Here is an 18,108-nt window from a genome sequence, read left to right on the forward strand (position 1 = left end):
TCATTTTGTAGAGGGGTTAATTGCAAAGCTCTGATCAGAACACTAAGCTGAGAATGCAGTGAGCATGCCACTTGATGGGAAGATTTTTGGAGCTGCCCTAGTTCTCCAAAATTAGGTACTTTTAAGGTACCAGACTGCTATTTCACACACTTCATAAAGGATGTGAAAATGTATTCTGAAAACAGACTGTCACTCTTGACAGCCAAGAGACTTGAGGGGGATAGGCAAACTTTTCCAGGGTCAGAGGGTATTTTGGACTTGCAAACCATACAATCTCTGTTACAACTCTGTCAATTCACTAAAAATCATTTTGCTATCTATTTGAAGTGAGTGAACTACATGGTATGTATATTATACCACAATAAAGATATTAAAACAATAAAGGCACTAAGAGGTCAAATTATACTAAGACACTGTGTTACCCACAGATCTATATTACAAAATAAGTTAAAGGAAGTTCTTCTGGTTGACGGAAAATGAGTTCAGACAGAAACTCAAATCTCCAGAAAGGAATGAAGAACATTGGAAATGGCAAATAAATAGATAAATATAAAAGACTAATTTTTTTCCCTTCATTTCTTTAAAATATATGACTGCTTTGAGCAAAAATTTATAACATGGTCTTGGGGACTTTATATGTTTATTTTATACTTTTTCAATATAAAGCAACTATAACATAAAGAATGAAAGATAAATGAATCAATCTGATTGCAAGATTGCTACAATGTAAGAAATTGTACAATAACGTAGAAGTTTTATAACTCTAAGGAGACTGTAAAAATTTTAGAATGTGTATTGTAATCCCACAAATATAAGATAGAAAGAGGCAGAGCCAAGAGCCAACAGATAAAATATAATTCTCAAAATACTAAAATAATCTAATACAAAGCAGGAAAAGAAAGAATAAAGATACAAAAAAAGCAGAGGAAAAACAGAAAAAAAAAATGAATTGGTATACCTGAACTGAGCCATATTGATAATTACATTAAATATTAACTGACAAAGCACTCTAATTAAAAGGCAGAAATTGTCAATGATTAAGAAAGCAAGATCCTACCATATGCTGCATGTAAGACATGCCATTTAAATATAATAACTCAAATAGGTTGAAAGAAAATGAAGGAAAATGATGTGCCCTAAAAACAGTCAGCATAAGACTGGGATAATCATAGTGATATCAGATTGAGCAGATATCAAGAAAAATAACCAGAGATGAACAGGAAGATTTCATAATAGTAAAACTGTCAATTCATCAGGAAGACATAATAACAATGATAAATGTAAACACCTAACAACAGAGTTTTAAAATACACAAAGCAAAATTTGACAGAATTAGAGATTATACAGATATTAATAGCACTGTCTCATCAATTGAGAATTAGAGATTATATAGATATTAATAGCACTCTCTCAGCAATTGATAGATCAACTGGACAAAAACTGCCTTGTCTTAATTGATATTTATAGATACTACATCCAATAACTACAGAATACATGCACCTTTCAAGTGCAAATTGTATGTACACCAATATACACCATGGCCTGGTGTCTACTGTTGATGAAGCATCTACTCTGTACTTTACAGAATTCCTTTTGCAATCTCAAGTGCTCATGCAACAAACAAAGCTGCCCCATGAAAGGTTTCTTCTAATCAACATAACACAATAACCTGGCTGTTGAGGCCATCCCAGACTTCTCTCAACTGTAACTGATCTTCATTCAGCTCATCCAGATTCCTTTTTATCAACAGGACGTCCAAAAAGGGTTTTCTTTCTTCACTGAATGACTCCAAAAAGGACAGTAGGCTCTACAATCAGAAAAATATTTTAAAGACTGAAATAGTTAAATCAGCTTGTAAAATGTAATCCACTATTTTAAGGTCTATAGCTATAGGTTATATTTAAACTTTTACTTAGATAAAGGTAAAATTCCCAAATTCAGGATCCTTTTATCGATCTGGTATCTTTCTACAGTATACCCTGATAATTTGGGTGCCCTCATAATGACACAGGTCACAGCTTGTATCTTCATGTAAGTATTGTTGGATTTCTCTCGGAATGGAGTGACAAGGTCACCCAGCTCTAGAGGACAAATCATGATGCCAAATGGAATATAAGAGTTTGTCTGTCCTCCCCAAATATGTGTTCATATCAAAATAAGGAATATAAGTGAGAATTATATGACAGCAATCATCAGGTATAAATAGTTTTTGAATTACCTACGATTAATTGAACTTGAGCCAATTCCTTCCAAGTCATTTAAAAAAAATTTTTTATTCATATTTTTAAAATTCATTTTGTTATCATTAATCTACAATTACATGAACAACATTACGTTTACTTGACTCCCCCCTTCACCAAGTCCCCCCTACAAACCCCATTACAGTCACTGTCCATCAGTGTAATAAGATGCTATAGAATCACTACTCATCGTCTCTGTTCCACAGCGCTCCCCGTGCACTCCCACCACCATTATACATGTTAATCGTAAGGCCCCCCCTTCTTTTTCCCACCCTTATACCTCCCTTCCCACCCACCCTACCCAGTCCCTTTCTCTTTGGTAACTGTTAGTCCATTCTTGGGTTCTGCTGCTGTTTTGTTCCTTCAGTTTTTCTTTGTTCTTATACTCCACATATGAGTGAAATCATTTGGTACTTGTCTTTCTCTGCCTGGCTTATTTCACTGAGCATAATACCCTCTAGCTCCATCCATGTTGTGGCAAATGGTACGATTTGTTTTCTTCTTATGGTTGAGTAATATTCCATTGTGTATATGTACCACATCTTCTTTATCCATTCATCTACTGATGGACACTTAGGTTGCTTCCATTTCTTGGCTATTGTAAATAGTGCTGCAATAAACATAGGGGTGCATATGTCTTTTTCAAACTGGAGTGCTGAATTCTTAGGGTAAATTCCTAGAAGTGGAATTCCTGGGTCAAATGGTATTTCTATTTTGAGCTTTTTGAGGAACCTCCATACTGCTTTCCACAACGGTTGAACTAATTTACATTCCCACCAGCAGTGTAGGAGGGTTCCCCCTTTCTCCACAACCTCGCCAACATTTGTTGTTGTTTGTCTTTTGGATGGTGGCGATCCTTATTGGTGTGAGGTGATATCTCACTGTGGTTTTAATTTGCATTTATCTGATGACTACCAATGTGGAGCATCTTTTCATGTGTCTGTTGGCCATCTGAATTTCTTCTTTGGAGAACTGTCTGTTCAGCTCCTCTGCCCATTTTTTAATTGGATTATTTGCTTTTTGTTTGTTGAGGTGTGTGAGCTCTTTATATATTTTGGATGTTAACCCTTTATCGGATCTGTCACTTATGAATATATTCTCCCATACTGTAGGGTAACTTTTTGTTCTATTGATGGTGTCCTTTGCTGTACAGAAGCTTTTCAGCTTGATATAGTCCCACTTGTTCATTTTTGCTTTTGTTTCCCTTGCCTGGGGAGATATGTTCATGAAGAACTTGCTCATGTTTATGTCCAAGAGATTTTTGCCTATGTTTTTTTCTAAGAGATTTATGGTTTCATGACTTACATTCAGATCTTTGATCCATTTTGAATTTATGTTTGTGTATGGGGTTAGATAGTGATCTAGTTTCATTCTCTTACATGTAGCTGTCCAGTTTTTCCAGCACCATCTGTTGAAGTAACTGTCATTTCCCCATTGTATGTCCATGGCTCCTTTCTCATATATTAATTGACAATATATGTTTGGGTTAATGTCTGAAGTCTCTATTCTGTTCCACTGATCTGTGGCTCTGTTCTTGTGCCAGTACCAAACTGTCTTGATTACTGTGGCTTTGTAGTAGAGCTTGAAGTTGGGGAGTGAGGTCCCCCCCACTTTATTCTTTCTTCCCAGGATTGCTTTGGCTATTCGGGGTCTTTGGTGTTTCCATATGAATTTTTGAACTATTTGTTCCAGTTCATTGAAGAATGCTTTTGGTAATTTGATAGGGATTGCATCAAATCTGTATATTGCTTTCGGCAGGATGGCCATTTTGATGATATTAATTCTTCCTAGCCAAGAGCATGGGATGAGTTTCCATTTTTTATCGTCCTCTTTAATTTCTCTTAAGAGTGTCTTATAGTTTTCAGGGTATAGGTCTTTCACTTCCTTGGTTAGGCTTATTCCTAGGTATTTTATTCTTTTTGATGCAATTGTGAATGGAATTGTTTTCCTGATTTCTCTATTAGTTCATTGTTAGTGTATAGGAAAGCCACAGATTTCTGTGTCTTAATTTTGTATCCTGCAACTTTGCTGTATTCCGATATCAGTTCTAGTAGTTTTGGAGTGGAGTCTTTAGGGATTTTTATGTACAATATCATGTCATCTGCAAATAGTGACAGTTTAACTTATTCTTTACCAATTTGGATTGTTTGTATTTCTTTGTTTTGTCTAATTGCCGTGGCTAGGACCTCCAGTACTATGTTGAATAACAGTGGGGAGAGTGGGCATCCCTGTCTTGTTCCCGATCTCAGAGGAAATGCTTTTAGCTTCTCATTGTTCAGTATGATGTTGGCTGTGGGTTTATCATATATGGCCTTTATTATGTTGAGGTACTTGCCCTCTACACCCATTTTGTTGAGAGTTTTTGTCATGAATGGATGTTGAATTTTGTCAAATGCTTTTTCAGCATCTATGGAGATGATCATGTGGTTTCTGTCCTTCTTTTTATTGATGTGGTAGATGATGTTGATGGATTTTCGAATGTTGTACCATCCTTGCATCCCTGGGATGAATCCCACTTGGTCATGGTGTATGATCCTTTTGGTATATTTTTGAATTCGGTTTGCTAATATTTTGCTGAGTAGTTTTGCATCTACATTTATCAGGGGTATTAGTCTGTAATTTTCTTTTTTGGTGGGGTTTTTGCCTGGTTTTGGTATTAGGGTGATGTTGGCTTCATAGAAGGAGTTTGGGAGTATTCCCTCCTCTTCTATTTTTTGGAAAACTTTAAGGACAATGGGTATGTCTGTATGTCTGATAAAATTCTGAGGTAAATACATCTGGCCCGGGGTTTTTTTTCTTGGGTAGTTTTTTGATTACTGCTTCAATTTCTTTGCTGGTAATTGGTTTATTTAGATTTTGTGTTTCTTCCTTGGACAGTCTTGGAAGGTTATATTTTTCTAGGAATTTGTCCATTTCTTCTAGGTTTTACAGCTTCTTAGCATATAGGTTTTCATAGTAGTCTCTAATAATTCTTTGTATTTCTGTGGGGTCTGTTGTGATGTTTCCTTTCTCATTTCTGATTCTGTTGATGTGTGTTGATTTTCTTTTTCTCTTAATAAGTCTGGCTAGAGGCTGATCTATTATGTTTATTTTCTCAAAGAACCAGCTCTTAGTTTCATTGACTTTTTCTATTGTTTTATTCTTCTCAATTTTATTTATTTCTCCTCCGATCTTTACTATGTCCCTCCATCTGCTGACTTCAGGCATCATTTGTTCTTCTTTTTCCAATTTCGATAGTTGTGACGTTAACTATTCATTTGGGTTTGTTTTTCCTTCTTTAAATATGCCTGGATTGCTATATACTTTCCTCTTAAAAGACTGCTTTCAGTGCATCCCACAGAAGTTGGGGCTTTGTGTTGTTGTTGTCATTTGTTTCCATATATTCCTTGATCTCTATTTTAATTTGGTCATTGATCCATTGATTATTTTAGAGCATGTTGTTAAGCCTCTATGTGTTTGTGGGCCTTTTTGCTTTCTTTGTACAATTTAGTTCTAGTTTTATACCTTTATGGTCTGAAAAGTTGGTTGGTAGGATTTCAATATTTTGGAATTTACTGAGGCTCTTTTTGTGGGCTAGTATGTGGTCTATTCTGGAGAATGTTCCATGTACACTTGAGAAGAATGTGTATCCTGTTGCTTTTGGACATAGAGTTCTATAGATGTCTATTAGGTCCATCTGTTCTAGTGTGTTGTTCAATGCCTCTGTGTCCTTAGTTATTTTCTGTCTGGTGGATCTGTCCTTTGTGGTGAATGGTGTGTTGAAGTCTTCTTAAATGAATGCATTGCATTCTATTTCATCCTTTAGTTCTGTTAGTATTTGTTTCACATATGCTGGTGCTCCTGTGTTGGGTGCATATATATTTAGAATGGTTTTATCCTCTTGTTGGACTGAGCCCTTTATCATTATGTAATGTCCTTCTTTATCTCTTGTTACTTTCTTTGTTTTGAAGTCCATTTTGTCTGATACTAGTACTGCAGCACCTGCTTTTTTCTCCCTGTTGTTTGCATGAAATATCTTTTTCCATCCCTTGACTTTTAGTCTTTGCATGTCTTTGGGTTTGTGGTGGGTCTCTTGTAAGCAGCATATAGATGGGTCTTGCTTTTTTATCCATTCTATTATTCTATGTCTTTTGATTGGTACATTCAGTCCTTTTACATTTAGGATGATTATTGATAGGTATGTACTTATTGCCATTGCAGTCTTTAGATTTGTGGTTACCAAAGGTTCAAGGTTAATTTCCTTACTATCTAAGAGTCTAACTTAACTCACTTAGTATGCTGTTACAAACACAATCTAAGGGTTCTTTTCTTTTTCTCCTCCTTCTTCTTCCTCTTCTATTCTTTATATATTAGGTATCATATTCTGTATTTTCTGTCTATCCCTTGATTGACTTTGGGGATAGTTAATTTAATTTTGCATTTGCTTAGTAATTAGCTGTTCTACTTTCTTTACTGTGGTTTTATTACCTCTGGTGACAGCTATTCCACCCCAAGTCATTTTATACAGTCTTTAGAAAATACTTTGTCTCTACTCTCAAAAATTTAATAAATAAAGCTTTTCTTTGTTCCTCTTTGTGTGAAATACTGGTGTTTGAAAGTAATCAAGTACATAAATATTATTTAAAATATCCTTAGTTATTTTGAAGGCTTTTATTTAAGAGACCTGACTCTGCATTGCATTACTAACTCAAAGACATATGTGAGACGAAGGCCTTCCAGGGCATGCTGAACATCTTGTCTATGAAAAACATACCACGCCAGAGTGGAGAGGGTAAAAGCACAAGAAGCCCGTGCAGTTCAGACGGGAGGAAGATGAGAATGTCTGAACCGTTCCTTCCCCGATGGCTCCAAACCAAAAAGAATGGTGTGGCCAGCAAGTCACACATGCTCTGAATTTCCAATTGTGTTAGAAGTAATACAAAATAAAGGATTCATCCAGCTCCTTCACCTAATAGGCCAGCAAACGGAGGCCTAGAGGTGGCAAGTGCTGTGTAGGCACATGAGACTATTGCTACCTTGTTCAAGAAGAACTGGTGGGGAGCACAGAGTTGCACAGACAGAGGGTACTAAGCGACAGGACTGTGGAACCTTCACTTTGGCTCCTGCTGGTCTCTTTCAAGATGGTACAAGGAATGACCGCTTATGCTGGGGAAGCATCAGGACGTAGAGAAGGGTAGGGCTTAGAAGCTAGACTTCACGCCAATCTCATCTCTACCTTTCAGGAGCTATGCAACCTTAGATAAATCACCCAGTTCCTGTAAGTCTTGTTGCCTTTGTCTGTTAAAGTGGAAAACAGTACCATACTCAGCAACATTATTTAGAACATTATTCTAAATTATGCCTTCAGCAAGAGGTTGTAACATGTAAAGTGCTTGCCAACTAGATGTCTGATACCCAGCAAATGTTCAAAAGTGGCAGCAATGACAGGACCCCACAGGACCCCCTGGTTGAGGCCCTGTACTGCTGTAAATCTGGAAGGACTTCATTCCTCATTTCCTGATCTTTTTTTTTTCATTCAATTTTCATTCCGAAAAACCTGTTCTGCTCTAGACCAGGGACTGTAAAACTTGTACTATAAGAGGAAAGATAGTAAATATGTCAGTCTTTGTGGGCCATATGATCCCTGCTGCAACTATTCAACTGGCATTACAGTGTGAAAGCAGTCAGAAACAACACTTTAATGGCCATGGCTCTAGTCCAACAGCACTGTATTTACTAGCGCAGGCGGTGGAGCCCACCGACCATAGTTCGCCATTCTCCACTCCGACACCTCCAGCATCAGCATCACATGGGAGCTCGCTAGAAATACAGAACCTCAGGCCTCACCCCAGAACTACTGAGTTAGAATCTGCAGTTTAACAAGATTCCCCAAGTGATTCACATGTACACTGAAATGTCAGAAGCACTGTCCTACAACTCAGCACTGAAACCTGGAGTTAACTTAGTATTTAAATAATTAACTCTGAAAGATTTCTTTTTAAAACATCTTACTCTTCCCTAAGAGTAAACTACAAATAAACTGTTATTTAAAGTCATACTTACTTCATAGTTTTTATAGTAGGTTGCATTTTCTGAATCCTTCAGCATTTTCTGTAGTTTTCTCTCTTGTAGTGTTAACCAGTCCATAGCATCTTTCACCTTTCCCTGTAATTCACACACACTCATATTTAAGAATTCCTATCTGTTAACCTCATATTTAAAACTATCCTAAATAGACGTGGCAATTTTTTTTAACAATAAAATTAACAACTTCAAACACCAGTGAAGTAATGCAGTCATTACACACCAATAACTCACTGTGCCGAAGAGGAATTTTGCTTGTTCACATAACACCTTAGATTTTAAAATGGACTGAGTATAATGTGCTAAAGACATAGGGGAAGCCAGCCCTGGGTTTTTTTTGTTTTCTTCCATTTCCATTATTCCTCAATCTTAGAGAACATTATTCTAAATTATGCATTTATAGTTGACATTTCAGAATACTGCTTTCCAATAAATCTAAATATGGATTAATTCAAGAGATGTTATCTCCTCCAAATACGCTGACATCAAAAATACCTTGAACATTTTAAAGATCCCAAAAATAACACTGCTAAAAGCTTGGGTTATTCTATGTGGGAGTGTACAACAATTATTTTTTTTCTCAGATAGTTTTTGCCTACAGTTAGAAGCAAGTTTTACTGCAGGAAGATAAAGCAAGAGAAGTTACATCCTAGTTCCATTTTCCTTTAACCTTCATTTGCTTTTTTTTCTACTAAGCAAGAGTGTTTTCTATGTGTTTTTACATACAATTTCATGAACAGTTGAGTTTTTTATTTTATTTTTTAATACAAAAATTAATTAGACAGGACTAGCTCTTCAGCATGTCAGAAATAACTGAGCTGAACTTTAAGCCTTAGTCTCCACTTGAGTCTCTCTTCCAGAGGCAGCTACAAGCTGGCTTGGTGCCTCAAACAGTGAAAAACATACGCCTAAATTTGTTAAGTAAGATGCGATAATATGAATGCACATAAACATGTCTCAGGAAGAGTTTAAATAACTTTTAAAATAATATTCAGAAAACCTTTTACTAAATTCATAGCCTTCATTCATCTGCATAGAAGCAGAATAAGCACTTATTTTCAGCTCAGTGATTTTTATGAAATTTCCACCCACAATATTTTGTGTAATTGACTCAAAGTCAAAGGAAAAAACTGAATAATCAAATGGCAATCTGATGGTAATTCAAGAGTGCCTCAATAGACAAGGACTAAGAGTAGAATATAATGCTTCCATTTTTTATGAATTGTGATTCCATTTATATAAAGCTAAAAAACAGGTAAAATGGGAACAGGCTAAAATTAGTCTGTGGTGATGGCTGCACAACTTTGTAAATATACTAAACACCACTGAATTGTAGATTTTGAATGGGTTAACTTTATGGTATCTGAATTGTACCTCAATAAAATTAAAGTTAAAATTATAATAGACAAAAATTTGGTAGCTCTAGAATTTTTAAGAGCCTGCTAAACTAAAAATTGTTTCAGACAACTCAGCAAAGTTCAATGAATTACCACTTTTTTTTAACTTAAAAAGAACAGGCAAAACTAAACTACAGTAAAGAAATTGGAATCCTGGTCATTTGGAGTAGGAAATACAGAAAGGAAAGGCACAATGGAACATTCTGGGTAACCTCATGACTGCAGCATGGTTTACACAGGTGTGTGCATCTGTCAAAACTCACAAAATTGTACATTTAAATTCTGTATGCAAATTATAGTTCAATTTAAGAAAACTAAACCGTTGGTAGGATACAACAAAAGAGGGCTTGTTTTTTACTTGTAATGGCATACCTGAGGTTTATCTCGAGTTTCAGATGTGTCTTTTGAATACTTTAGAAACTGTGCCACATAGGTCATGATCGACTTTTCATCAGGATTAACAACATCCACATCTGTAAGATATAAGTAGCTATAGATGTGATTTACTGTAATTAATACTCAGGAACAGGCTACCCCATAAGACAGTCTTGAAATGAACTAAAGGAGACGAGAAGCCATGCAATCTCTGGTTACTCGCCCTTGCTCCAAGACTGTACAATGGCCAAGAGCTTAGGTCTAGAGTTAAACAAAGCCGGGTTGAATCCATGCAGCAGTACATGCACAGCCTCCATTTCTACTGCGCACGTTGTTAAATTGCAAACAGCACAAAAAATTGAGGAACTATCTTCCAGTATTCGATTCAGCAAAAAAGTTATTCACATCACTGGAGAATATGTGAAGTTCTACCCTAAGTCTGCTGTTTCATCAACAGTCTGCTTACTCATCTACGTAAAGGAAATTATCTGCCAACATTCATGTCAGAGCTGCATTTATTCAGCAACTGCAGCCACAAGTTGGCTGCAGATGGATACAAGTGCTTGACAAAAATCAACAAAAGCATTTTTGGGCTATATGGAATTTATAATAAAGTGTGTCACATATTTTATTATATATGAACTGCATGCTACACACCCTTTATAATAGAAGTATTTGTAACAGATGTGTATATGTACACACACACACACACACACACACAGTTTCAGAGTGCCAGCCAGTAAACATTTACCTACACACTCAAGACTAGAAATTGTATCTCTCAATTAATTTGTCTCAATTAGAAATTGTATCTATAAATTAATGATCATTTTCACTAATCCTACATGCTTCTCTGATAACCTTACTGGGTGTTTTTTTTTTAATTATGAAACAATACAACCCAACGTCAAGTGCTTTACTTCAATCTTAATTTTATAAAATTAAAATAAAGTATAATTTAGTAATTATGTCTTTGAATATAACCAAAATTTAGGATTTTGCCATTATTGTTGTTAACAATACCACACAGTTGACTGAGTACAATCAATGACAAAGCTGCCCCATCCACACAGGAAAAAAGCCAGGAAAGCAGTTTCTGTCCTCATACAGGTTCAGCTTTACCTAGGAGGAGGGGGTGGGAAAGGAGGTATATAAACAACTCAAAAAACAGCTTCCTGGAGAGATTTTAGAACTGAATAGAATCAAGGGAATACAATATACAACACAATAGAAGAGAATTAAGACAAAGGCTCAAATTATTTCTAATAACAACATTGTTTGCTTTCAGCTGTGATGTCATACCTACAATCACTGAAGTTAACAGGTAGGAATTCTTAATTTCATGAAATTATTGAGTTTAAGTTAAACTCCCCAGCCTAAAATATAATGCTGTTATATATGGATATTATTTTCAAACCAACTTCACACTGGACATTATTTTGAAAAGCAAGAAGCTTCTTTACCTTCTGGTTCCAGCAATTTAGGGATTTTTAGTTCTTCTTCTGCAATTCTGAAAGCCTCTTTCAGATTCTCTTTGTTGGATCTATGCTTTACACTCTTCATGTCAATTAGGCCTGGTCTCAAGGCATGAATGACAGCCAGAAAAGCCATCCCATTTCTCCAGCTTGACTTAAAATCTGTCACACTAACAGACCCATACCTATCACAAAAGGACAAAAATGTGATAAATACTACTTAACAGAATATATCGAACACCTCCACTATATTCAACAGCAATTAAAACAAATTTTGGTTAATCAAGTAAGTCACATGAATCATTCTAGGAAAACATTTTACTTTAATTTTCTAGTCAAAGTAAACTGCCAAGTTTAATGAGGTTCATGATACCACAGTATGCGGTTCTCCAAGTGTGGTTCCTGGTCCATCAGTACCAGCATCACCTGGGCTGCAAGTGCTAAAAATGCAAATTCTCAGGCCCTACCCCACACCTACTGAATCATATTCTGGAGGTGGGCCTGAAATCTGTGTTTTTAAAAGCCTTCCAAGTGACAGTGATACTCAGTCAAGTGTAATGCTCTTTATTCAACAATCTGTTGGCTCAAGGCAGACTTAAGACCTCTACCTACAGTTAAGTTCCTTTCACAATATAAAGGAAACAATTTTCTTTCTCACTGCAACAAATTACATGATATATTTGCCCAAATCCATGGCCTTTAGCTCACTGGACAGATAGACCTTTTCACTCCTCTGCGTAAAACTGATCATCACCAATAAATGGGTAAGCAAAATGTGCATACCTGCAATGGAGTATTATTCAGCCATAAAAAGGAAGAACAATCTGCCACTTGGTATAACATGAATGAACCTTGAAGATATTATGCTGAGTCAAATAAGACAGTCACAAAAGGACAAATGCTATATGATTCCACTCATTTAAGGACTCCAGACTAATGAAATTCATAAAAAAGCAGAATGGTCAAGGGGCGGAGCCAAGATGGCGCCGTGAGTAGAGCAGACCAACTCTCCTCCCAAAACCACATAGAATTATGAAAATATAACAAAGACAATTTCCTAAAATAGAGACCAGAGGACACAGGACAACATCCAGACCACATGCACACCTGCGAGAACCCAGCGCCTTGCGAAGGGGGTAAGATACAGGCACCAGCCCAGCGGGACCCGAGAGCCCCTCCCCCCAGCTCACGGCAGGTGGAAAGAAACCGCAGCGGTTTTTTTCTTTTTTATTGGCGAGTGCTTTTTGGAAGCCTTTAAGGGACAGAGACCCCAATACCAAGGAAACAGGGCAGTAAGGCCGGTTAGCGGGTGCCTGAGACCGGCACCTGAGGACAAAGAAAATCGCGCGTTTTTCCCTTTTTTTTTGGCGAGTGCTCTTTGGAAGCCTTAAAGGGACAGGGACCCCAATACAAGGGAAACAGGGCAGCATGACTGGTGAGCGGGTGCCTGAGACTGGCACCTGAGGACAAAGAAAATCGTGGTTTATCCCTTTTTCTTTGGCGAGTGCTTTTTGGAAGCCTTAAGGGGACAGGGACCCCAATACTAGGGAAACAGGGCAGCAAGAATGGTGAGCGGGTGCCTGAGACAGGCGCCTGAGGAAAAAAATATCGTGCGTTTCTCCCTTTTTTCTTTGGCGAGTGCTTTTTGGAAGCCTTAAAGGGACAGGGACTCCAATACTACGGAAACAAGGCAGCAAGACCGGTGAGCAGGTGCCTGAGACCGGCGCCTGAGGACAAAGAAAATCGCGCATTTTTTTCCTTGTTTTTTTTTTTTTCCTCTTTCGTTGTTGCTGTTGTTGTTTTGGTTTGGAGAGTGCTTTTTGGAAGTCTTAAAGGGGCAGGACAGGACACTTAGACCAGAGGCAGGGAATCTGGGGATCTCTGGGCACTCTAAACCCCTGGGCAACAGGGAGCACAGAGGCCCAATACATAGATAAATAGCCTCCCGGCCGCTCCCCATCCAACGGGGCTCCACCATTTTGGAGGAGCAGCACCAGACAGGCCACGCCCACAGCAAAAGCGGAGATAAACTCCATAGCAACCGGGAAGGTAGCAGAAGCCCTGTCTGCGAACAGCTGCCAAGCACAAGCCACTAGAGGTCGCTATTCTCCCAGGAGAGGAAGACCACAAAACAACAAGAAGGAAAGCTCTCCCAGCTGTCACTCGTACCAGCTCTGCAAACTATCTCTATCACCATGAAAAGGCAAAACTACAGGCAGACAAAGATCACAGAGACAACACCTGAGAAGGAGACAGACCTAACCAGTCCTCCTGAAAAAGAATTCAAAATAAGAATCATGAACATGCTGACAGAGATGCAGAGAAAAATGCAAGAGCAATGGGATGAGATGCAGAGAAAAATGCAAGAGCAGTGGGATGAGATGCAGAGAAAAATGCAAGAGCAATGGGATGAAGTCCAGAAGGAGATCACAGATGTCAGGAAGGAGATCACAGAAGTGAAACAATCCCTGGAAGGATTTATAAGCAGAATGGATAAGATGCAAGAGGCCATTGAAGGAATAGAAGCCAGAGAACAGGAACGTATAGAAGCTGACATAGAGAGAGATAAAAGGATCTCCAGGAATGAAACAACACAAAGAGAACTATGTGACCAATCCAAAACGAATAATATTCGTACTATACGGGTACCAGAAGAAGAAGAAAGAGGAAAAGGGATAGAAAGTTTCTTTGAAGAAATAATTGCTGAAAACTTCCCCAAACTGGGGGAGGAAATAATCGAAGAGACCACGGAAATACACAAAACCCCCAACAGAAAGGATCCAAGGAGGACAACACCATGACACATAATAATTAAAATGGTAAGGATCAAGGACAAGGAAAGAGTTTTAAAGGCAGCTAGAGAGAAAAAGGTCACCTATAAAGGAAAACCCATCAGGCTAACATCAGACTTCTCAACAGAAACCCTACAGGCCAGAAGAGAATGGCATGATATACTTAATGCAATGAAACAAAAGGGCCTTCAACCAAGGATACTATATCCAGCACGACTATCATTTAAATATGATGGAGAGATTAAACAATTCCCAGACATGCAAAAGCTGAGGGAATTTACTTCCCACAAACCACCTATACAGGGCATATTACAGGGACTGCTCTAGATGGAAGCACTCCTAAAAAGAGCACAGAACAAAACATACAACATATGAAGAATGGAGGAGGAGGAATAACAAGGGAGAGAAGAAAAGACTCTCCAGGCAGTGTATATAACAGCTCAATAAGCGAGCTAAGTTAGGCAGTAAGATACTAAAGAAGCTAACCTTGAACCTTTGGTAACCACGAATCTAAAGCCTGCAATGGCAAAAAGTACATATCTCTCAATAGTCACCCTAAAAGTAAATGGACTTAATGCACCAATCAAAAGACACAGAGTAATAGAATGGATAAAAAAGCAAGACCCATCTATATGCTGCTTACAAGAAACTCACCTTAAACCCAAAGACAAGCACAGACTAAAAGTCAAGGGATGGAAAAACATATTTCAGGCAAACAACAGTGAGAAGAAAGCAGGGGTTGCAGTACTAATATCAGACAAAATAGACTTCAAAACAAAGAAAGTAACAAGAGATAAAGAAGGACACTACATAATGACAAAGGGCTCAGTCCAACAAGAGGATATAACCATTCTAAATATATATGCACCCAATACAGGAGCACCAGCATTTGTGAAATAAATACTAACAGAACTAAAGTGGGAAATAGACTGCAATGCATTCATCTTAGGAGACTTCAACACACCACTCACCCCAAAGGACAGATCCACCAGGCAGAAAATAAGGACACACAGGCATTGAACAACACACTAGAACAGACGGACCTAACAGACATCTATAGAACTCTACATCCAAAAGCAACAGGATATACATTCTTCTCAAGTGCACATGGAATATTCTCCAGAATAGACCACATACTAGCTCACAAAAAGAGCCTCAGTAAATTCCAAAATATTGAAATTCTACTAATCAATTTTTCAGACCACAAAGGTATAAAACTGGAAATAAATTCTACAAAGAAAACAAAAGGGCTCACAAACACATGGAGTCTTAACAACATGCTTCTAAATAATCAATGGATCAATGAACAAATCAAAATAGAGATCAAGGAATATATAGAAACAAATGACAACAACAACACAAAGCCCCAACCTCTGTGGGATGCAGCGAAAGCAGTCTTAAGAGGAAAGTATATAGTGATCCAGGCACACCTGAAGAAGGAAGAACAATCCCAAATGAATAGTCTAACATCACAACTATCGAAACTGGAAAAAGAACAAATGAGGCCTAAAGTCAGCAGAAGGACGGACATAATAAAGATCAGAGAAGAAATAAACAAAATTGAGAAGAATAAAACAATAGCAAAAATCAACGAAACCAAGAGCTGGTTCTTTGAGAAAATAAACAAAATAGATTAGCCTCTAGCCAAACTTATTAAGAGAAAAAGAATCAACACAAATCAACAACATCAGAAATGAGAATGGAAAAATCACGACAGACCCCACAGAAATACAAAGAATTATTAAAGACTACTATGAAATCCTATATGCCAACAAGCTGGGAAACCTAGAAGAAATGGACAACTTCCTAGAAAAATACAACCTCCCAAGACTGACCAAGGAAGAAACACAAAAGTTAAACAAACCAATTACAAGCAAAGAAATTGAAACAGTAATCAAAAAACTACCCAAGAACAAAACCCCGGGGGCGGACGGATTTACCTCGGAATTTTATCAGACACACAGAGAAGACATAATACCCATTCTCCATAAAGTGTTCCAAAAAATAGAAGAGGAGGGAATATTCCCAAACTGATTCTATGAAGCCAACATCACTCTAATACCAAAACCAGGCAAAGACCCCACCAAAAAAGAAAATTACAGACCAATATCCCTGATGAATGTAGATGCAAAAATACTCAATAAAATATTAGCAAACAGAATTCAACAGTATATCAAAAGGATCATACACAATGACCAAGTGGGATTCATCCCAGGGATGCAAGGATGGTACAACATTCGAAAATCCATCAACATTATCCACCACATAAACAAAAAAAAAGACAAAAACCACATGATCATCTCCATAGATGCTGAAAAAGCATTTGACAAAATTCAACATCCATTCATGATAAAAACTCTCAGCAAAATGGGAATAGAGGGCAAGTACCTCAACATAATAAAGGCCATATATGATAAACCAACAGCCAGCATTATACTGAACAGCGAGAAGCTGAAAGCATTTCCTCTGAGATCGGGAACCAGACAGGGATGCCCACTCTCCCCACTGTTATTTAACATAGTACTGGAGGTCCTAGCCACGGCAATCAGACAAAACAAAGAAATACAAGGAATCCAGATTGGTAAAGAAGAAGTTAAACTGTCACTATTTGCAGATGATATGATACTGTACATAAAAAACCCTAAAGACTCCACTCCAAAACTACTAGAACTGATATCAGAATACAGCAAAGTTGCAGGATACAAAATTAACACACAGAAATCTGTAGCTTTCCTATACACTAACAATGAATCAATAGAAAGAGAAATCAGGAAAACAATTCCATTCACAATTGCATCAAAAAGAATAAAATACCTAGGAATAAACCTAACCAAAGAAGTGAAAGACTTATACTCTGAAAACTACAAGTCACTCTAAGGAGAAATTAAAGGGGACACTAACAAATGGAAACTCATCCCATGCTCATGGCTAGGAAGAATTAATATCATCAAAATGGCCATCCTGCCGAAAGCAATATACAGATTTGATGCAATCCCTATCAAATTACCAGCAACATTCTTCAATGAATTGGAACAAATAATTCAAAAATTCATGTGGAAACACCAAAGACCCCGAATAGCCAAAGGAATCCTGAGAAAGAAGAATAAAGTAGGGGGGATCTCACTCCCCAACTTCAAGCTCTACTACAGAGCCATAGTAATCAAGAAAATTTGGTACTGGCACAAGAACAGAGCCACAGACCAGTGGAACAGATTAGAGACTCCAGAAATTAACCCAAACATATATGGTCAATTAATATTTGATAAAGGAGCCATGGACATACAATGGCAAAATGACAGTCTCTTCAACAGATGGTGCTGGCATAATTGGACAGCTACATTTGGAGAATGAAACTGGACCTTTGTCTAACCCCATATACAAAGGTAAACTCAAAATGGATCAAAGACCTGAATGTAAGTCAAGAAACCATTAAACTCTTGGAAAAAAACATAGGCAAAAACCTCTTAGACATAAACATGAGTGACCTCTTCTTGAACATATCTCCCTGGGCAAGGAAAACAACAGCAAAAATGAGCAAGTGGGACTACAGTAAACTGAAAAGTTTCTGTACAGCGAAAGACACCATCAGTAGAACAAAAAGGAACCCTACAGTATGGGAGAATATATTTCAAAATGACAGATCCAATAAAGGCTTGACGTCCAGAATATATAAAGAGCTCACACGCCTCAACAAACAAAACACAAATAACCCAATTAAAAAATGGGCAGAGGAACTGAGCAGACAGTTCTCTAAAAAAGAAATACA

The 18,108-nt window shown here is 37.5% G+C and overlaps 1 protein-coding gene across 10 annotated transcripts in view; it reads right to left on the bottom strand.

The window, feature by feature from the left end:
* SYNE2 (spectrin repeat containing nuclear envelope protein 2) overlaps positions 1–18,108 on the bottom strand; it is a 313,786-nt gene that overhangs the window by 219,412 nt on the left and 76,266 nt on the right. For all 10 annotated transcript variants that reach the window (XM_073242275.1, XM_073242277.1, XM_073242279.1 and 7 more), the window contains 4 exons: positions 11,539–11,735; positions 10,073–10,173; positions 8,283–8,384; positions 1,670–1,807 (listed from right to left, as the gene is read on the bottom strand). In XM_073242275.1, coding sequence (XP_073098376.1) covers positions 1,670–1,807; positions 8,283–8,384; positions 10,073–10,173; positions 11,539–11,735 — 538 coding nt within the window. The remainder of the gene's footprint in view (positions 1–1,669; positions 1,808–8,282; positions 8,385–10,072; positions 10,174–11,538; positions 11,736–18,108) is intronic.

The sequence above is a fragment of the Manis javanica genome, chromosome 8 (assembly GCF_040802235.1).
Source record: "Manis javanica isolate MJ-LG chromosome 8, MJ_LKY, whole genome shotgun sequence".
Taxonomy (NCBI): Eukaryota; Metazoa; Chordata; class Mammalia; order Pholidota; family Manidae; genus Manis; species Manis javanica.